Source organism: Pan troglodytes, chromosome 9, assembly GCF_028858775.2.
Source record: "Pan troglodytes isolate AG18354 chromosome 9, NHGRI_mPanTro3-v2.0_pri, whole genome shotgun sequence".
NCBI lineage: Eukaryota > Metazoa > Chordata > Mammalia > Primates > Hominidae > Pan > Pan troglodytes.
In genome coordinates, this window is record NC_072407.2 from 125,107,262 (window position 1) to 125,128,311 (window position 21,050).

At 47.7% G+C, this 21,050-nt stretch overlaps 1 protein-coding gene and 1 long non-coding RNA gene across 2 annotated transcripts in view; one reads left to right on the forward strand and one right to left on the reverse strand.

Annotated features, from left to right (window-relative positions):
* Positions 1 to 18,348, reverse strand: part of CLMP (CXADR like membrane protein) — a 121,003-nt gene extending 102,655 nt beyond the window's left edge. Inside the window, exon 1 of the mRNA XM_001136596.7 lies at positions 17,973 to 18,348. Coding sequence (XP_001136596.2) covers positions 17,973 to 18,000 — 28 coding nt within the window. The 5' untranslated portion in view covers positions 18,001 to 18,348. The remainder of the gene's footprint in view (positions 1 to 17,972) is intronic.
* LOC134807392 (uncharacterized) lies at positions 11,476 to 15,010 on the forward strand. The gene is made up of 3 exons (XR_010147699.1): positions 11,476 to 12,003; positions 14,478 to 14,563; positions 14,680 to 15,010. It is a non-coding gene; the product is annotated as an uncharacterized LOC134807392 (long non-coding RNA).
* Positions 18,349 to 21,050: the final 2,702 nt, after the last annotated feature.

A 21,050-nucleotide genomic window follows, 5' to 3' on the forward strand; every position in this document is an offset into this window, starting at 1 on the left:
CACTACAGAGGATGCAAAGAAGAATCAGATCAGCACCATGCCTACAGAGAGCTTATGGTCTAGAAAGTGAAAGAATACGTGTGAATCATCACATTTTGAAGGGTAGCAGGTGCGGGTGATTGTTGCCATAACAGAAAGTTCATGAGAGCTTAGAGTAGACAGAGATTAATTTGATGGAGGGGAATATAGACAGTCTTAGGGTAAAGATGGTACTTAGGCCATTTAGAGGCAGTCCTAGAGCAGGCTTCTGTCTGAATTCAGAGCCCTTCCCTCAAAATCCTCACTGCTTTGGGGTGTTTTTGCTCCTTTGATGCAGTGTGTATTTGGGAGGTGCGGTCTTAGGAAGCAAAAATGAGGCAATAGGAAGCAGATGGGAGGGTGGGGAGTGGACATTGGCCCTGTGCCTCCTGTCTCCTGAGCATCTTCTTGGAGGCTCTGGTGGGTCACTTCATCCTCGCTGAATCAGGAACCCTCGGCTGGAGGACCAACACCTTTGGGTTACATTTACTTCATCTTTCAGCCCCAAGGACTTAATGGTAAATTTATTCTTGAACTCACATGAGGGGTTCATGGGAATCTGAAGAAGCCAAACAGGGCTGTAAACATGGATCCTGGGCCTCAAGATCAAAACAAATCATCAAACTACAAAGTTGTATGGGAATCCAGAAGCAAAGGGAGGATGACAGGTTCTATACAGTCTGGACTATAGCTGAGATTGCAGGCATGAACCACCGTGCCCAGCCTTGAGATGCCATCCTTTTTGGGTTTATGACACATGTTTAAAACATCTTGATTGTGGTGATGTTTCATGGGCATATACGAAACTCAACCAATTATATAGTTTAAATATGTGCAGTTCGTTGTATGTTAATTATATCCCAAAAAATCTTGTTTTTATTTATTTTTATTTACTTATTTTATTATTTTTAACACGGGGTCTCACTCTGTTGCCCAGGCTGGAGTCTGGAGTGCAGTGGCACGATCTCAGCTCACTGCAACCTCCGCCTCCCGGGTTCAAGCGATACTTCTACCTCGGCCTCCAGATGAGCTGGGATTACAGGCACGTGCCACTATGCTGGGCTAATTTTTTTTGTATTTTTAGTAGAGATGGGTGTCACCATGTTGGCCAGGCTGGTCTCGAACTCCTGACCTCAGGTGATCCACCCGCCTCAGCCTCCCAAAGTGCTGGTATTACAGGCATGAGCCATGGTGCCTGGGCCAAATCTTGTTTTTAAAAAGTGTACTTAGAATTGGTGTCAGATGACCTCCACAGAGCAATGGCCTCCATAGCTCAGGCTCTACTCCTCTGCCCAGATTAGACTCCCCTGAAGAGCCTCCTTTTGTGCTAAGTCATTCTGTAGGAGAGGTCAAGTGTGCCATCGCCAGAAAGATGGTTTAAATGGGAGAATATCCAGGTGTGCATCATTCCTCACTTGGATTCCCATTGCCTTCATTCCATTCCTTCACTCTAGCATTTTTCTCATTTTCGCAAAGACACCCAAGCTGAATCCTAGCTTTTTGACAGTCACTAATTGAGTGCCATTGGACAAATTGCTTATCTGAGTTTCAGCAGTTTGCTCATCTATAAAATGGAGTTATTTGATGGTTGTTATGCAGATTAACTTAGTCTACATATTGAGTGCCTGGGACATAACATGACCTCCATTCATGATGGTTAGCATTATTGTGACAACTAGAAAGGAAGGTTAAAGGGATAGGAGTGTTACATTTGTAAAAGAGAAGAGCAGGATGGGAGATGCAAATGAAAGGTCTCTCTCTATTTAAAGGGTTTTTGAGTAGCAGGAGGATGTGTGGCTGTTGTGTCTTAGGACATGGCCTCTGAAGCTTACGGGGCCTCTATCTTTGGGCAAATCATTTAAACCCTCTGAGCCTCAGTTTACGTATTGGTAGAATGAGGATTGGTGCTTTGTACTTCAGGGTGTGGTTGTATTACATGAGGTTCACATATATGAAAACGTCTAGCACAGTGTCTGTTACAGATAAATTAAAAAAGTGTTTTTTTAGGGATTGTGTCTCCCTATGTTGCTCAGGCTGGTCTCCAACTCCTGGCCTCAAGCAATCCTCCTGCCTCAGCCTCCCAAAGTGCTGGGATTAGCAAACATGAGCCACTACACCCAGCCTGATAAATGTTTTTAAAACATCGCTTTATAAATTGGAGGACCCTTTGCTTGTAAGGCAGTTATGGCCATTACTAATATTTGTTACCTCGGTTGGTGGAAGATGCCAGGAGGGGAAACTCCAGTTCAGAGGAGAAAGTCCTTTCTCATGGAAGGAGCTGCCTGAGAGTGGAAAGGGCTTTGCAAGTATTGAGCTTCCTGTTGTTTGCTCAAATGGAGGATGCATGATCATCTTTCAGAAAGGGATTTCTATTGGGTGGAGGCGGGATAGAGAGATTTGTAAAAGTTTCCAACAGGTCTAGCTCTCATCTCTTGTGTCAGAAAGAAAGGAACAAGGAAGCCTGGGGAAGGGTGGAGTCCGCACAAATGAGCTGACACTCATTATAACAAATACTGTAATGGCAAACCCTAGAGCCGCTAGAGGGGTCTTGTTCATGAGGGAGAGAGAGTGGAGATTATATACCTCAGTGTTTGTGCTAGGAGGGGGTTTGGAAATTCTGGGGAAACCACTCTTGTCTCTCAAAACAAGAACTGTTGTGCCCTGTAGTGGGAAGGGCCAGTGGCAACCAAGTACCAGTGATCCGCAGGGGGCAGAGGCCAGTGTCCTGGGCCCCCTTTGCAATTACCAATACAAGATGTAAGTATGCCTTAAAATCCTTGGGCTTGCCGGGGGTTCAAAGAGCTTTGGGCTGGGAGCCAGGCCCCTTGGCTGGAGTCCCAACTCTGCCACCAACTAGCTTTATAGTTTAAGGAAAGTCCACCCTAACTTCTCTGAGCCTCTGTTTCTCTCCTTCCCTCCCTCCCTTTCTTCCTGAGAGGCATTTTCCATGGACCAGTAACACTGGCTAGGAACTTATTGGAAATCCAGAGTCCTAGGCCTCACCCTAGACTTAGATCAGAACTTGCATTTTTAAACAAGATCCCCAGGTAAATTCTAAAACTCTGAGAAGCAGGGGCTTAGATGGCTTGAATAACATTAACTTATGGAGCCAGCTCTAAAGTCAGACTGCCTGGGTTCAAATTCAGGCTTCATTGCTTACCAGCTGTGTCACCTTCAGTGAGTACATGAGCATCTCTGTGTCAGGCACTGTCCTAAGCACCAAGGACGCAGAAGTAAATGAAGTAAATGATATAGACGAAGTCTTGGCTATTGCAGAGACAGGCAGTAAACAAGTACATTGGCACATTCGGTCTAATGTGTGTGTTTCCCACAAAGCTCATATGTTGAAATCCTAACCCTCAAGGTGCTGGTATCTGGAGGTGGGGCCTTGGGGACTGATTAGGTCATGAGAGCAGAGCCTTAGAAACGAAGCCCCAGAGAGCTCCCTTACCCCTTCCACCACGTGGATCTCTATGAACGAGGAAGCAGGCCCTCACCAGACACCTAATCTGTTGTGCCTTGCTCTTGGACTTCCCAACCTCCAGAACTGTGAGGAATACATTTCTGTTGTTTATAAGTCACCCAGTCTACAGTAATTTGTTAAGCAGCCTGAACAGACAAAAACAGAAATGCATAGGAGTAAAAAAAAAAAAAGACACTGATAAGTGTTAGGGAGAAAATATAACAAGGCAAAGTGATAGTGACTAGTCAGAGTCCCTGGTTAGCTGGGGCAGGGGTGAGAGAGCGTTTCAGGAAAGCGCTCACTGAGGTGGTGTTTGCACTGAAACCTGAAAGGCAAGGAGCCAGTCTTGCAGCCATCTGGGGAAAGAGCATTCCTGGGCAAGGGAAAAACAAGCGCAAAGACTCTGAGACAGAAACCACTTTGGCATCTTCAAGGGCAGAGGCTTGGGCAGAGTCAGACTGTGTGGGAAGCTGGATGCCTGGAGAGAAGGTCTCTATTCTTAGTGATAGGAAAGCACTGGGGGCAGAGCCAGCAGCAGCAAGCAGACTGGGGGCCCGTGGTGTGTGCATGTGAGAGGGTCTCTGCCTCCAACCTCAGTGTCGAGAGCATCAGCTCATGCTGCCTGCAGGGGAAAGAACAATGCGCAATCCAGTCTATGGCTCCCCACAAACGAATACCACACAGCGTGACCTCTATAGCAGAGAGGGAACCTACACCTTCTCCCTTCCAGTCTGTCCTCCAGCAGGGTGAAAACTGAGACCCAGAGGTGAGTTGCTCAGTCACTTCCCAACACCGCCACACAGCCTGAGAAGGTCTCCAAATTGGCCTATAAACTATGAATGTGTTCTGTTTCCAGAGTGAGACTGAACAATTTCACAACTGTCTCCACCTCATCCCCACATGTCCTTTCTCCTGCTCTCTTCCTAGGTCCCAGGCTCTCTGCAGCTCCTGCCCTGGCTCACCCCAATGCAATGCCCTCAAGCGATTGCTTTCACCTCATGGTAGATATTCTTGCTCCACTGTGAGCTGAAGTTAAGTTCCTCCATCTCCCTTACTATCTTTTCCCAAAACTTTTGTTTCACTTATTATCTCTACCAAACATTTTGGCAATGAATTCCATTCTGTCCTACTTTGTTCCCCAGTTTCTCTCCTTTGTCAATCTGCTCCCCAACCAGGCTCTCGGGTCTTGTACGGCACTATCTCCACTCACAGTACCAGGCAAGGGAGTTGCCCTGTAAGTGAAATCTGTGTTTTCTTCTAAGATCCACCCCCAGCTAGCCCTTTGAGATCCCAGGGAAAACAATACACACAGAAGAAATTGTTATAAAACCAAACCTAGGTCAGAAACATTTCACCCCATTCTGAGAAAAGTGACAGTTCGATTTCTTGTTGTCTGGGAGGGATTAATATCACAGCAGAAATCAGCTTTGTCTGAAACAGCTCGAACTGAACGGATGAACACATTCATTTCCAGGCCTGCCTGTCATTCCCTCCCCTGGGCTGCCCTTATTTTGGGCTCCCTACTGGGCATGTGACTTGGAATAGAGAGAAAGTCGACAAATGTGGGTTATGCTTCTTTTAGTTCAAGGCTGCTCCGCAATCCTAGAAATACAAATGTCTTTTCCTACCTTGCTTGGTGCCTGCTATTTTAACATCTGACAGTCTGGTTTTAGAGCAAAACATTAACAAAAGATGACACTCAGCACCCATTTAAAAGACTTTTACAATGACTTTGACCCAGGATGACACACAGCACCGATTTAAAAGACCGAACAACTGCTCTGACCCAGGTTTGCTTTGAGATAAGCCAAGACCCTAGAGAAGCTGGTGAAGCATCCTGCGAAGAGCTGGCCAACCACTTTCTCACCTGGAGCACAGATTCCATCACTTCTGTTTCCATCCGAGCGAGGTCATCACCACAGGGTAGGACAGGCTGGGGAACCATGAATAACTCATTTCCAAATCTGGGTTAGACTCTTGCAGCAGGGAAGGGACCTACAAATTTTCCCTTCTGATCTCTCCTTGGACAGGGTGAAAATGAGACCTAGATTCAGAGCCAGGCATCAAACAGGAAAACATGTAGTCTTGGAATACCTCTTTGGTGGCCTAATGATTTCTTCAATTATAACTACTGAGGGTCTACTCTTCACCAAGCGTGGTTCCTATTATATGCTTTACCCTCTGGGCGTTTATTTCCCTTTCTGAATCCTCAGGCCCAAGAACACAGGCTACTGCTGTCCTCACACACAGTCTGGTTTATTTGCTGTCCACTGTGACACTCCAGCCCGACCTCGGCAAAAGGGTGTGGGCCAGTGAATCCAGAAAACTCCAAGGCCTTCGTAAGAACATCATCATTTCAAAGACGCAAGAAAGGCTTAACCGTGAAATAACTCAATGCCCACACACCCTCACCCAGCACTCACGCACCCTCCAGCCTTTCATTCCACTTGGACTGAATGTGGACCCTTAACTCCTTTCTTCCTCAGTTTATAAACCTAAGTCTTTTGTGCCAATGTGCATCACCTGAGGTATATAGCAAAGCCATAACATATAAAATGCAAGCTTAGAAAAGTGAGGATGTCACCTCTCTCAGGTCAGATGATTCAGGTATGAATCTTCATTTCCATAACTTCTGTCAAATGTGCCTTCAGTACTTGCTCTTCTATAATGTTTTTTCCCTTCCATGAGGATCTTGCTAAAATGTGCATTCTGGTTCAGTGGGTCTGGGGTTAGTGGGTCTGAGATTCTGCATTTCCAACAAGCTCCCTGGTGAAACCACTGCTGCTAGTCTGAGGGTCACTTTTTTTTTTTTGTTTGTTTGTTTGTTTGACAGAGTCTTGCTCTGTTGCCCAGGCTAGAGGGCAGTGGTGGGATCTCGGCTCACTGCAACCTCCATCTCCCGGGTTCAAGTGATTGTCCTGCCTCAGCCTCCTGAGTAGCTGGGATTACAGGCGCCCACCATCATGCCTGGCTAATTTTTGTATTTTTAGTAAAGACAGGGTTTCACCATGTTGGCCAGACTGGTCTCGAACTCCTGACCTCAAGTGATTCACCTACCTCGGCCTCCCAAAGTGCTGGAATTACAAGTGTGAGCCACTGCACCTGGCCTGAGGGTCATTCTTTGAGTAGCGATATACTCTACTACTAGGGTGACCAATTAAATGGCTTTCTTGGGACTGTCCCAGTTTTAGCACTGAGAATCCTGCATTCCGTGTCCTGAGAAACCCACAGGACATGGGCAAACAGGATGCTTGGTCACTGTATGCATGAAACAAATCTCAAATCTCAAATCTTCCCAGAGAAGACAGCCTTACCTGGCAACCATCTTTCAGGGAAAGCTCACTGACTGCCCACCCGATGTGCTGGGGTGGGGATGAAACACAGAAGCCATAAGCCAGCACAGAGCCCTGCTGAGTGTGGTGGGGTGTGGCTGCCACTCATAATGGGGCTCCTGGTCACGTGGGGCAGTAGGATGAGTAATGATTCAGGAGCCAGAAGACCTGGCTTCGAGTTTTGATTTGACTAACTGGCTGTGGTAACACCAGAAAAATTTCTTAACCTCTCTGATCCTCATCTGCTAAATGAAGGCTGTCATCTGTCTCATAATGTTATCTTGAAGATTACATGTGCTAACATAGGGACAAGCACTTAGCCTAGAAATCATATTTTAATTAATTAATTAATTATTACTTTTTTTGATTAATTTCGCTCTGTCACCCAGGCTGGAGTGCAGTGGTGTGATCTCAGCTCACTGCAACCTCTGCCTCCCGGGTTCAAGTGATTATTCTGCCTCAACCTCCTGAGTAGCTGGGACTACAGGCACGTGCCACCACGCCAGGCTAATTTTTGTATTTTTAGTAGAGATAGGGTTTCACCATGTTGGCCAGGCTGGTCTCGAACTCCCTGACCTCAGGTGATCCTGCCGCCTCGGCCTCCCAAATGCAGGAATTACAAGCATGAGCCACCGTGCCCAGCCGAAATAATATTTTTTAAATCCCACCAAAATTTTCTGTGCTCATTAGCTGACTTGTGTTTCTTCTGCTCATGCTGCCTCAGTGATACCCAGGCAAGGTTAGTGATGAGCAGGGTGAACCTGGTGAGGCGGAAGCAAAAGAGGAAAGGAGAGGAAGAGGGCCTTAAACTCCATGCACCACGGAAGGAGCTCCTGAATTGGCTCAGAGCCCATACACGACTCTTGCCATTCTCTGCAGAAGACCTAAAAGGGCCAGAGAAGGAGCAGTCAACATTGCTGGGAGGGCTTTGACCACTAATAAGGCTAAAGTTCAAACTAAAGCTGAAAGGAGAGGCCACATGTCCTGAAAATTACTAAGTGAAAAGTGAATCAGCCAACCTTCTCCTGGAACGGGATTTTACATGCATTCATACATTTGTTTGTTCCCTCATTCATTCATTTGGCAAGAATCTAACATGTGCCAGCCGCTCACCGGGCTTGGTATTCCTGACAATACGACACTGTTCCCTGCTCACAGTCACCAGGAAAGACAGAGAACCCCAAACTGTACCATAACATGCCACAAACTATTCTAAAGGTGTGGACAAGGTGCTCTCGGGGCTGAGAGGGGCGAGCACAGCTCTGTGTCTGGAGAGTCAGGAAAGCCTCTGTAGATGAGGCGGCGGATGGGAGGGAGCTGGTCAAGGTAGAAGTGGTGAAGAGGTGGCTGGTCACAGGGGATGGAAGGCAACAGCGTGGAGGTCTTCAAGAACAGGGTGGGGGACCAGGGGACAAAGCACCACTATTAGCTTAGGCTGAGGAGAGCAAAGGCTTTCAGGAGTGGGTGCCTCGCAGAGGTTGTGGAGTGCGAATTTGGGAGAGTGGGGGAGGGAGGGAGAGAGGAAAAGGGGCAATACATGAAAGATGAGCTTGACGGAGTTCACGCTGGTCTTTGTTCTCTGTCTGTCTGTCTTGTTAAGTGCCAGATCTGAGAGCAGGCCAATTTGGCGCCAGGGGAGAGAGAGAGAGAGAGAGAGAGAGAGCAGGAGGAAGGTCAGGCTGAGGCAGCAGCATGTGGGGACGGTCACCTGCATTCCTCAGGGCTTGGGAAGCTGCAGGACTCCGGGAACAGGGTGTGAGAGGCAGTGGAGCAGAGAAGGAGGCTGCGGAGAGGTGGCCTCGTTTCCGGCCTCCCCTCCCCGGGGATGGAGCGGAGGCAAGGCGGGAGCCGGCTGCCCTTCCCTATTGGTGGGAGTGGAGTGGGGTAGAGCTTCCCCAGGGGAAGGCAGATGGGGACCAGGCCTCCGCTGAAAACCCGGATTCTGCCTGCCTGGCCCAGGACTTCATTCTGAGTGGGAATTCTAGGCTCGCAGGAATCTGGGACACCAGTTTAGCCCTCTTTAATGAGGAGAAAAAAATCGCACTTTGCTGTTCAGGTCAGTGGGAAGAAAAAAACAAACAGATTTTTCTTCTCACCTTGAGGTTTTCCTTTCCTCCTATTTAAAAAGCAAACATAATTCAACACATCTTGTATTTGGGTGTAGGGCTCATTGGAGTTTAATTTTGATCAGGACAAATGACTGCCTGGAAACTGGGGATGAGGAACTTGCAGCTCCCACAGGCCAGGCCTCCCAGTGGCCTCCTGTCTGTCTGTGTGTCACTGTACCTATGTGACCTGGCTGCCTCGTCATGCCTACTTCCCAGATCAGTGCTGAAGAGGGCAAACTCTGCTCGCGTCTGCTGTTTTGCTCTATTCAAGCTGTACAGCCTAGGATGGAATACCTTACCTCTTATGTCTCACTTTTGTATCCTGTAATATAGGGACAATAATACCAATCTCACAGATTGTTTAAGAATATAAGAAATTACTTGTCTGGAAGTCCCTAGCACAATGCCTAGTCCATAGTACTTGCTCAGTTAAACATTACTTAACACTCAAAGCAGAAACGAACCAACCAGTTATAAGCCCAGGCTGGGGCAGCCTAAGTTGGCACAGGCACTCGGGGGCATGAGTCAAGAGGGTAGAACCCAGGAAAAGAAGACTCACAGCTGTGATATGCCAAGCAGCATAGAAGGGCACCTCTTGCTAGGGCTAAATAACACAAAAAGTTGCTCTCCCAGAGTAGCTGTGGAGAGTTGGGGCACAATTTGTGAGCATTTTTTTTTTTTTTTGAGATGGTGTCTCACTCTGTCACCCAGAGGCTGGAGTGCAGTGGCGTGATCTCAACTCACTGCTGCAATCTCCGCCTCCCAGGTTTGAATGATTCTCCTGCCTCAAGCTCCCGAGTAGCTGGGATTACAGGCGTGCGTCACCACACCAGGCTCATTTTTATATTTTTAGTAGAGACAGGGTTTCGCCATGTTGGCCAGGCTGGTTTTGAACTCCTGACCTCCAGTGATCCACCCGCCTCGGCCTCCCAAAGTGCTGGGATTACAGGCATGAGCCAGAGCCTGGCCAGAATCCGTGAGCCTGTTGTGGACCTGGAGCAGGGCAATATTCCCTAAAGGACACTAGGGACTCACCTATAGGGTGAGGAACCACAGTGGCCGAAGCCCCAAATGCTGGTGCTGATGGCCTGGTGGTCGCTGACTTCAAGCAGACCCTCCAGATACCCACGAACTGACCCTCCCCCAGAAAGGAAACTCATGATAATAACAACAGACATTCATTTACTATTTATTACGTACCAAGCAGAGCGTTAGAACTCTTATGCATCACCTCATGTAATTTTCACAAAAAAACCTCTATGACATTGTTACTAGATGCAGTGGCTGATGAGAAACCTAAGGTTAGGGAGGTGAAGTAACTTGCCCAAGGTCACACAATTTTCAAGTAGACAAGCCTGGCTTCCAGCAGGGTCTGGGGAGCCCAGGGGCCGATTCTTACAGCGGTTGCTCCACGGCTGGTCTACGTGGAAGCCGTGTGCGCCTTCCCTGCTGTTCCCTTGAAGAGTGATTGGAAATAATTGGAACTGTCATTGGAAGTAATGAGAAGTGACAGAGGTTGGGTTAGAAGGCTTATTGCTCTAAGTCTGAACGATCCCCACAAACCCAAGACTATATTTAAACAATGAAGTCACAAAGCAATTTCTCTCTCAGGGATTTCATTTTTCCCTCTTTCCTCCCCTACCAAGAAAAGAAGTATGACTACACTGGGGCTGAGTCTCTGCTTAGTACAGTGAATTTCTCCTGGAACAGAAAAATTCCTCTTTGGCTTGATCCTATTCATTTTCCCTGTGGAGTAATAAGATACAAACCTGGGGTGAGTAGATGGCCATTCTTAATTAAGAGATCCAAATTCACAGATACATTTTTTTTCTTTCTTTTTTTTAGAAAACATCCCATGAGAGATGAGGACTTAGAGGTAACTGTGTCACTGGCAGGTTGTGATGAAGAATGAGACCATAACCTTCTATAGGCAAGGACATTGGGAGTCTCAATCTCTCCAGGAAGCTCCTGGCTGAATGCCAAGGATGCACTGATTAATTCTACTCATTTCTGACGCTGATGGGTGATCCATCAACCCACCAACTGCTTATTTAGCGTGATCTCAATAATGAGCAAGTGCTGCGAGGGGCACAGGAATATCAGACACAGTCCCTGAAGACCTGCATGAGAAGAAATACGCAGCAGCCAGCACATAATGAAGCAGCTTCCTCTTTGGGACTGCTAGAATCCTTGGTACTTTCCTCCAAAATAGCCTCCTCATGTATCTGACATTCCTTGTTTGTGAATACGTCTCTCCCACTGAGCTGAATTCTTAGAAGGTAGAAAGGGTGCCTTTTGTATGATCGGGGTCTCAGAGCCCAGCTAGGGGCCCGAACTCTAGCAGGCGCACCCGCTCTGTAATTGTTTCGTGTGAGACAGCGTGTGCCTGAAGTAGGAAATGTTACAGCTTGGATGTAAGCCCTAAAGAAGATCTTAAAAGGGACATCACTGAGCTGCTCCTGCCATCCGTGAAATAGAACATGCTCAGAGGCTGCTCTGTAAACACCAGGAGGTCAGCTTAGCTTAGCTTTTTCATCCTCTACAGTCTCTGTGCCTTCCTCCTCCTCTTCCTCCTCCTCTTCCTCCTCCTCCTCCTCTTCCTCCTCCTCTTCCTCCTCTCCTTTCTTCTCCTCTGCCACCGTTCGTGACCTGAACTTTCCACATCCCCCTTGCTGCCGCTCTTTACAAAAACCCCCAATATTCCACACCCACTGAGGGACTATTCTGAAGATAGTTGCCCATTTTCTCTTCTCAGTATGGGCACAAAGGAAACAGCTTTCTCCCCTGCCTGCTGTTGAAACAAAGGAGCATTCAGTCTTATCACCGCCAGGCTTTGGCTGAGGCTCCACACACAGTGACCCAACTGACTGCTGCTAACAAAATAAAGGTTTCATTTCGGCATTCTTCCCCATTTTGGTCTGTGTGGTGCCAAAGGAAATAAACTTTTATTTTTCCAGTATCCAGACATTCAGATAACCAGAACTTGAAGGGGAGGAAGCTATGGTCTGCATTTTTTCTTTAGGAAACAAGTAAGTCAGAAGTGCTGAAAACAGGACTTTAAGCAGAAAAAGCAACATATGAGGTGAGTCATACCCAATCCATAAACCTCATCACCCACAGTCTCAGGATAGTGTTAGCAAGGGAAGCTCATGCATCTGACCCCAAAGCATCTGAACTCTTGGACACCAGAAGGGTCTTCTGACGTATTAGAAGGAACACTAGCAATCCATACACGACGTGTGTAGAAGTAGTTCTCAGTTATAAACAATAGTCATCCAAACACATTTCTTAACCATTGGAATGGAGTGGGGGAAGGGGATGGGTAATAAATATTTAGCAGAACTTTCCACTTTGGGGTTTAAAGATGAAGCCTCTGCTTCAGCCTGATCCACTCTTCTTAGTAACACAGAGTCTTGATTTCAGAATAACCATGTGTCTCCTGGTAAGTGGAAAACACATGGTTTTTGGAATCCAAAGTCCTGGGTTGGTGTCCTAGCTCAGCTGTTTACTCGCAGTATATTCTAGAGAAAGAAGCTCACTTTACTTCTCTGAGCCTCCATTTATGTATCTGTGAAATGGAGTAATAATAATACTTACTCTCAAAGAGTGATTTGAGGTGAGATAAGGTATGTTAATATACTTCGTAAACTACTAAACCTTGTACAAATGTTAGAAATTAATTATACTGTCATAATATTCCTGCCCATATAATCCCCTCTCAGAGTACTACAAGTGGGCTGGTAATATACATCTCATATTTCAAAATCCAACCACAAGTTCAAATCTAGGCAAGGAATCCATTAAGCTGTACATTTACTAGGTATGCTTTATATGCACATTTTGCCTTAATTTTAAAAGTAGAAGAAAATGGCCAGGCACGGTGGCTAATGCCTGTAATCCCAGCCCATTGGGAGGCCGATGATCACTTGGGGTCAGGAGTTTGAGACCAGCCTGGCAAACATGGTGAAACCCCATCTCTATTAAAAATACAAAAAATTAGCTGGGCGTGGTGGTAGGTGCCTGTAATCCCAGCTACTCAGGAGGCTGAGGCAGGAGAATCGCTTGAACTCGGAAGGCGGGGGTTGCAGTGAGTGGAGATTGTGCCACTGCACTCTAGCCTAGGTGACAGAGCAAGACTCTGTCTCAAAAAAAAAAACAAAAAAAAACAAAGCTCCTGCTTACAAATAGTTTTATACCGTAGCCCCTCTGCACTGAAGTCTATCCTAGGTGTCCATGCTTGAGGCTGTTCTGTAGGTAACCCTGCTTAAGATGAGGTCCTTTTGGTGAGTATTTCAGTTACTGAACTTCCTGGGTGGGGGGATTGGGCCATCACCCTGAACCTGAATGGTGCTCCATGGCTAACAGTGCCGCAGGGCAGTTCCAGGATGGAGATTACTACTGTTTTCTTCCAATTAGTTCGTTGACCCTTCTTGGTTTATCATCATGTGCTACCAATTGCCATGAGTGAACAGTGCCTGAAAAAATCAATAAGCAGGGTAACACCCATCTGTTCCTGATGACAACCACATCTGGACCAGCCAGAAAATTCTCAGAATTAAAAAAAACTCAGAGAATGTTACTGGTTTAAGGAAACTTAGAGATAACCTTAATCTCATATTTTCATTTTACAAAGGAGAAAACTAAGGCTCAGAGTGGTATGATTTTCCTAGGCTCACCCAGAAGAAATGATTAAGGAGCTAAAGCTATTGATTTCCAGTCCTGTTCCTTGTACACATACACCCACATCTTTGGGACTTTGAGTATTAATTCCTTACTCCTGAATACACCAGACATACATGACACTGCAGAGTTCCTAGGACTTCCAGTTACGTTGGCAAAATTGAAATGTTATGACGCCTGCCTGATTTTTCAGGCAATTTCTCATATAATAAAAACCAATGCCAATTATTCAGCATTTAGCTCACTTAACTGAAGCATCACAAGAGCAGCTGTGATCTTGAAGCTTAAGTACATGAGCTGAAAAGGAAGGAGAGACATTTTTCTATTTCAAAAATGTGTAATAGGATCATGGAATTCGGGTTCCAGTCTTGGCCCTTCTACTAAGCTAGCTGTATAACCTTAGCCAAACCTCTCTGAACTTTGGTTTCTTCTTCATCTTAAAAGAAGGCATAGATTTAGATCAAAGATTAACTTGGGTTCCAAGTAAAAGTATCAGGAGGTCTCAATGAGGTCTTAAATATTATTGGCAAATTTGATGTATACATGTCTTTTTCTAAGAAGTGGTTTTGTGATTTTCATCAGATTCTACAAAGGGTCTGGGACTCAAAATTTTAAGAACGATTGATTTAAACAGTCTCTTAGTTTTCCTCCAGTTCTGGCCATCTTTGACTCTACCTTTAAAAAATATCCATCATCACTAGATGCATTCATGCAATAATACTCATGTGTACCCTGCCCAGATAAGCACAAGACAAAAATAGGATATGACTAGATATAAGCCTACAGGGAATATATCATTATTATGACCATCACCATTAAAGTGGGAAGATAAGGGTAGGACATGGAATCCTACTGAGACCTGTCATTATCTTACAGACCAATGGACTATGCATTCATGCCTTCTTCAAACTCACTTTCTGCGAAACCAGGCTCCTTCCCCGTGCTGGCAGAAGTTTCAACAGGTAAGTCTATTTTTAATCTGGTACTAGCACACATGATATACAAAATAAATTTGTATGACAAATATATTATCTGGTCCCTATCCCTGTAATGTTCTTTGTGAATTTTTTAAAAATAGGACTGGTCCTATTTGCATTAATAGACAAGGAAGCTCAAAGCAAGCTGAATTAAAACTGGGCTCCTCGCTATTGGGTTATCCCGCAGTCAAAGGTTAGTGATCTTCCAAATTTTTCACCTCTCTTGACCTTAAAGATTTCAAATACTTCAAAAATCCAATTATCTCTTAACAAATAGTTCACAAGTGTTTATGCAAGGTACTGAACGTGGTTCACAGGTGAGTGAGACACTGTCCCTGCCTTCATGGAGCTTCCATTCTAATGGGGTGTTAGATAAGCATTTGGAACACCATAATACAAAGTAGCATAAGAGGAAGGCTATTGGGATTCAAAGGCCAAATAGACTACTCAAAAGAAAAAGTATATTCAGCTGGTGAAACCATGGACAGGTGTGTGGAGGAAGTGGCATTTGAGGTGAGACTTGGGGAATGAACATGATTTTGATCTGCAGTGGCACGAAATAAGGAGGCAGTTTTGGTGGGGGGATTATCATAAACAAAAGCATAGAATTAGAAAGAAGCATGGGACATGTTTTGGGCGCATGAAGTAATTCAGGTTCCCTACCGAGTATCTGGGGGTGAGTAGAGAGGAAGAGCTGTGAATGACATTAGGTAAAGTCTTTGATGTCAGAATGAAGTGTTTATACTCAACACTAAAGCAATGAGACTACTAAAGGTTTTTGGAAGAAGGGAGAAAAACCATAGAATTATAGAAATTTTGAATTGAACATTCCCCCACCCCATGCCCATTGTACAGACAAGGGAGTCAGAATAAGAACCAGAGAGGTTGCCAGACTCTTAAGTTCCAGCTTCGTGCATTCTACCAGCGGCCTCACAGCATTACTCGGGTAGCAGTGTGCAGGATGGAGGAGAGAGGACAGGCAGGACGGGAATGTGGCAGCTACTATAGTCATCCAGGAGAGAAGTTAAGGTGGCACAATGAGGACCGGAATGTTACGGGAGTGAGGCAGGATAGTGGGTCAGAAGAGGGGCTGAGCTGGAGCCCCTTCTCTCTTCTCCATGGGGCTCAGAGCACTCCTTGTTCATTCACATCAGAGAGGTGGGTTATTTGACCTCACTCATTGGCAGGTCCAGGAAACATGGAGTCAACTGTCCCACAGCTCAGACGATGAACACTCTCCACCCTCCCAGCCCCTGTTTGATACTGTGCAATCTTTAGAAAAAGAGAAGCCAAAAACCGTGCCAGCCACGATCAGAAGCAGCCCTGGAACTGCCCCTTTAAAGGACCAGTATGATGATTTCAGGATTCAGACAACTTGGTGTGTTTTCCTTCTGGCTTTGCTGAACAGTGTCTGAGCATTCCATGGCTCCAAATCATTTCGTAAATAAGGACAGGTGCTCAAAAGGTGCGAATTTTTTTCCCCTTCCCCAGACCTCTCTCCTATAGGTCACGCTGACATCTTACATTCCATGAAGAGGACGGTGAGATCGAAGAGCCAGCCAGGTGTGGCAGAGGGTAAGCGCTTTGAGAATCTCTGCAGCCACAGGAAGCTATAAAGCAATGCGCTTTAGCAAGCTTTCTCTGGAAGCAGGCAGCCTGAGCTCAAATTCCGTCTCCCTAATTATGAGTGTGTGGCCTTGAGCAAGTTACCTGGCCTTTTTACAGCTTGGTTTCTTCATCTGTAAAATGAGGGTAGCCAACAAGGATGGCTGGGCAGCCAATAGGCTTGTTGTGAAGAACAAATGAATTACCAAGATAGTACATATAAAGTGTTCATATAACAAGAACTATTAGCTGTTTTTAATAAGGGAGCTCTGAAGTTTCATTCTACTAAATATCTGGTGATTGGTAACCTAGTGGTAGAGTCCAGTAAAGGGAATCAAGGTGGCATCCAGCTGCGCCAGATGTGCACAGGAACAGTATTGCAATATTTGGTTAAGTCTAAAAGAGTTTAGAAAATAACCCCTCCCCACCTGCCTTACTTGAGCAATAGTTTGGCTCAGCCCACCTCTTTCATTTCTCTAACTTGAGTGATTATCAGCCTGAGGCTGGCCGAGATGGGTATGCATACAGTCTAATTGGTTTGTAAAGTTTCAAAAAAGACAGAGAACTCTAACCACGTATTTCAGGATTTGGTGGTTCTTCTAGACACCAGTCTCCTTCAAACCTCTGGTGTTGTAGGCTAGAAGGGACTTCAGAACCATCTAGTATTCTCTTTCCAGAGCTAAAGACGTGGAAGCCCTGGATAAGGAGTAAGTTGTCTGAGGCCACCCAGCTAGTCAGTTCAAAACCAGGACCAGCTCTCCCGTGGCCTGGTGTTCAGGGTAGTGCTCACTCTTGACCACTGCTGGCTCTTTGATATTCTGATCTCCAGCTAACTGTGGGGCCTGTCTGCAGTGGATCCCATGCTTCAGGGTGCATAGTATGACGTGCCCTTGGCTCTCCCTGCCTGCCTTTCCTGCCCTGGCTCCTCAGACATTCCCAGTCACTCTGGTGGGCTCCTACCACCCACATCCCTGATGTCCTCTCCTGCAAACCTGCCTCTGCCTCAGGGCCTCTGAGGCCCCAAGAGTTCTGCCTGGGGGACCCCAGGAAGGGACGCTCAGGAGGACTCTTCCCTTTGCTCTGGAGCCTGTTTCAGGAAAAAGTGGTGCTTGCTCTATTTCCCTCTGTTCTGGTTCCTCTGCTGCGTGTTTTCCAAGTCTTCTTCACTCTCTGTGCTCGGTCTCCCCCAGCCTTGCTCTTCTGTTTTACATTCCTGTTCTCCTCTTTTCCTCTCTCCTTCCCAACCCTTCCCCTTTCCCCTTTTCCTTCCTTCCCTGTGTGACTTGGGGCATTTGCATCTTCCTGATGCTCCTTGGGCCCTGCCCTTTTCCCTCTCCCCTTTCCTCTCCAACCCTGCCTATCCCCGACTCTGCTCACCCTTTAACACATCTGTTTCTAATCTGAGCCTCGGAGGCGCCTGTTTGAAACAACAACAAAAAACCCCCACCCTCAGGAACCTGGCACAAAAATTCCTGGATAAACCTTCCGTCCACCAATTCTCCACTTTTCCCAGACACACCAGAAACTAAACACCGCCCTAAAGAGGACCCTGCACATCAAACGGTTCCCCAAGCCTGTTCAAGGGCCCAGATGTGCGAGACAATCTCGATGGCCGACTGGGCGGCCCTCGGTTGCCAGATGTGCTCCTCCGTGGCCAGGAGGCAGGGACTGAAAAGCCGGCTGACTCCAGGGGCTGCAGGGACACCCGGTCAGAACCGGCGTCTTTCCCGGACGCAGGGCTGCGTTTGCCCACGGCCATCCAAACTCCCGCCCTCCCAGAGGCACTCACCTAGCAAGAGGAGAAGGAGGAGGGACATCCCGATCCCCGGACGCGGGCGCTTCCCCGCTCAGCTGCTGCTTGGCTCCGGGGCGGCCGGGCGCCTCCGACGGACCTCGGGCGAGCTGTGCGCGGCGCCTCGGGGTGCGCGCGAGGTGGCTGCAGCCATGTGCCGGGCGGGAGCCGGCCCCGCGCCCCGTGCCCCTGGGGGCAGATGGGCTCCCGGCGCTCGCCCCACCAGCTGGCGCCCGGACGGGAGCCGGGACCAGGGTCAGGGAGGAAAACGCGAGGCGGAAAGGCGCTACCGCTTCGTGGAACACTTTTCCCTGTTTGGAAAGAAAAAGGAGTGAAGAAAGAGAGAGGGGAAAAAAAAATTCAGCTGGAACCACATGGTTGCCTCCTACCGCAGCCCCTCCCTCTCTCTCTCGCTGTTCCCTCCTTCCCTCCCTCCCTCCCGCGCAGCGTTTGGGGTTAGCGGTGGGGGCCTGTCGGGGAGAAGCGTGAGCCGGCCGGGCAAGGAGGGCCGGGGGAGACCTGGGGCCGCGCAGAGGCGGGTGGGTTGAGAGGCGCCGGGCGTAGGATTGATTCTTTGCAGGAGGCATTGGTGACACCTCGGCTGAGAGCCCATGGACGAGGCCTTGTCCGTTCCTAGAGCTCTGCTCTCACTTGGTCCTTGTCTCCACTTCTCTCTCGCTTCTTTTTTACTCTCGTTTCTCTCTGCTTCCATGTCTCTCACAAATCTGGCGTTTCTCTCTTCCATCTCTTCCTCTCTAGGTCTCCTTGTTCGCATTCTTGCCTCTCCCTCCTCGTCTCCTCATGCCCTCTCCCCTCTGTCCTCTGCGCTCTTCTCGCCTCTCCTCTCCCTCCCCGTCTGGTTCTGTTAGTGTGAAGCCACCAGACTGACCAGGCCGACGGCGGGGCGCGGAAGTGGGTGCGAAGGCAGCCAGCGCCCGGCCGACCAGGGCTCTCCCCACCGACTGCCTGCTTTGGCACCCGGCTACCCCCCTTGGCCTGGCTTTCCTGGGGCCTTTCGCGTTCGCTCGCTTTCTACTGTCGGTATTTGCAGCAGCGCTCCCTCAGATCCCGAGCAGAGCTAAGCCAGCCAGCACCCAGGGGAAGGGGACCCACAGCCCCGTGGAAAGAGGTCTATCGAGATGCTTTGCAGCAAAGTGCTCTGCACGTGGCCCTGGCCAAAATGTGCACCACCCGCTTTCAGAAAGAACATAAGGCAGAGGGAGCAGAATCCCCCTGGTGACAGGGCCTGCGCGCCCGGGCTCCGGGAACCCGGCCCAGGAGGCTCGCGGAGGGCAGGAGGCTGGAGGCCGGACGGGGGCGGACTGTGGGTTCCGCGGAGCCGGGCAGCCCCGCCCCAGGGTCGGCCCCCGGGAGTCTGCCCTTCACTACCCTGCTGCTCAGCGGCAGCGGAAGGCAGCGAGACTAAGAAAGGGCAGTGAGGGTGGCGCTCAGACCTCAGCTGCCTGGACCTCCTGCCCTGACCTTGTGCCCAGGGCCTCTCAGAAACTCTGGTCCCAGTCTCTGAATGTCCCTGGAGGGCTTCTCCCTCAGCGGCCCAGAGGCATGATGACGCAATCGCTCACCTTCGGCCTCGCCAGAGCCCAAGTTGGAAGCCGGGGCCAGCGCTCTTGAGAAGAAAGATGAACCCCGCCAGGGCCGGTGGGCTGCCGAGTCACACATTTGCAATGAAATGCACATGTGTAATGAAAACCCGTCCCATTTCGCAGACTAGGAAAGCAAAGGCCTGGAGAGGTTATGGAAGTTTCACAAGGTCACTCAGAGGACTTGCAAAAGCTGGGGCTGTTCCTAGGGCTCGCGGATCAGCTGGAGCATTGCTTTAGAATTGCAGCATTTCTCCACTCACTCCCTCACCCCTTCGATACCGATGTGTTAGCATCCACACTATGCCAGGTGCTTTTTTAGGTGTGAGGACACAAAGTGAGTAGAACTTGGAAGTTGACATTTAAAAAAACCTGGGAGGAGTATGTCATGAACACCAAGTATGGACCCAGAATCATATTATTGACCTTTTTATATCATTCTTATTATACTGCTAAGGGATAGTCATTGAAAAAAAATCACCATCCCTTAGCATGAGTAGGAAGACACGGAAACTGTAACTTAGAGAGGCCTAAATATCTTGCCCCAGATCACAAAATATTAAAATGCTTCTATTCCAATATTAATATTCTCATATTTAAAAATATTATTTTTTAAATTGAGAAGTGTTTAAAAGGTCTCTTTGACTCCGAAGTAATTTTATTTTCCATTTCATACTAATTGTCTAATAGGGGAAATAGATACATTCACAACTATAATTTGTAAATGAATATGTTGAAAAAACCGTCTTTTTTCTTTTCTTTTTTTTTTTTTTTTTTTGAGACAGAGCCTCACTCTGTCACCCAGGTTCACTGCAACCTCTGCCTCCTGGGTGCAAGTGATCCTCCCACCTCATCCTTCCAAGTAGCTGAGACTACAGGCTCACACCATCATGCCCAGCTAATATTCGTATTTTTTGTAGAGATTGGGTTTCGCTGTTTTGCCCAGGCTGGTCTCAAACTCCTGGGCTCAAGGAGTTCACCTGACTCGGCCTCCCAAAATGCTGGGATTACAGGCATGAGCCACCATCCCCCGCCAAAAACAGTAATTCTTAAAGGCTGGAGAAGGTGGCAGAAAAACTACATACAGAAGGGAACTCTTTTGTTGTTTCTGCTTTATAATTTTAAAAAAATTGACATTTTGGGCTTACAAAAAAGTTGAAAATAGGACAAAAATTCTTCACCCAGATTCCCCCTTTTTATTTCTCTCTAGAGGTGGGGTTTTTGCACAAGTTTTAAAGCCTCACCTCCACCCCACCGCTGCGGGTGGCCTTTCTCAAGAACTTAGTAATGCCAGTGCTGTTTATTGCTTGAGGGCTGGTGTGCGCATGAAGACAGATGTGTGTGGGTGTAGGCAGATATGTGTTTAAGCCCAGTTGCTCAAGCCGAAGGTAACAGGCGCCTTTGGCTCTAGGTCATTAGTCACCAGCACAGGAAATGATTAGACTGAGATTGGGTCACAAGCACTCAATTTTCC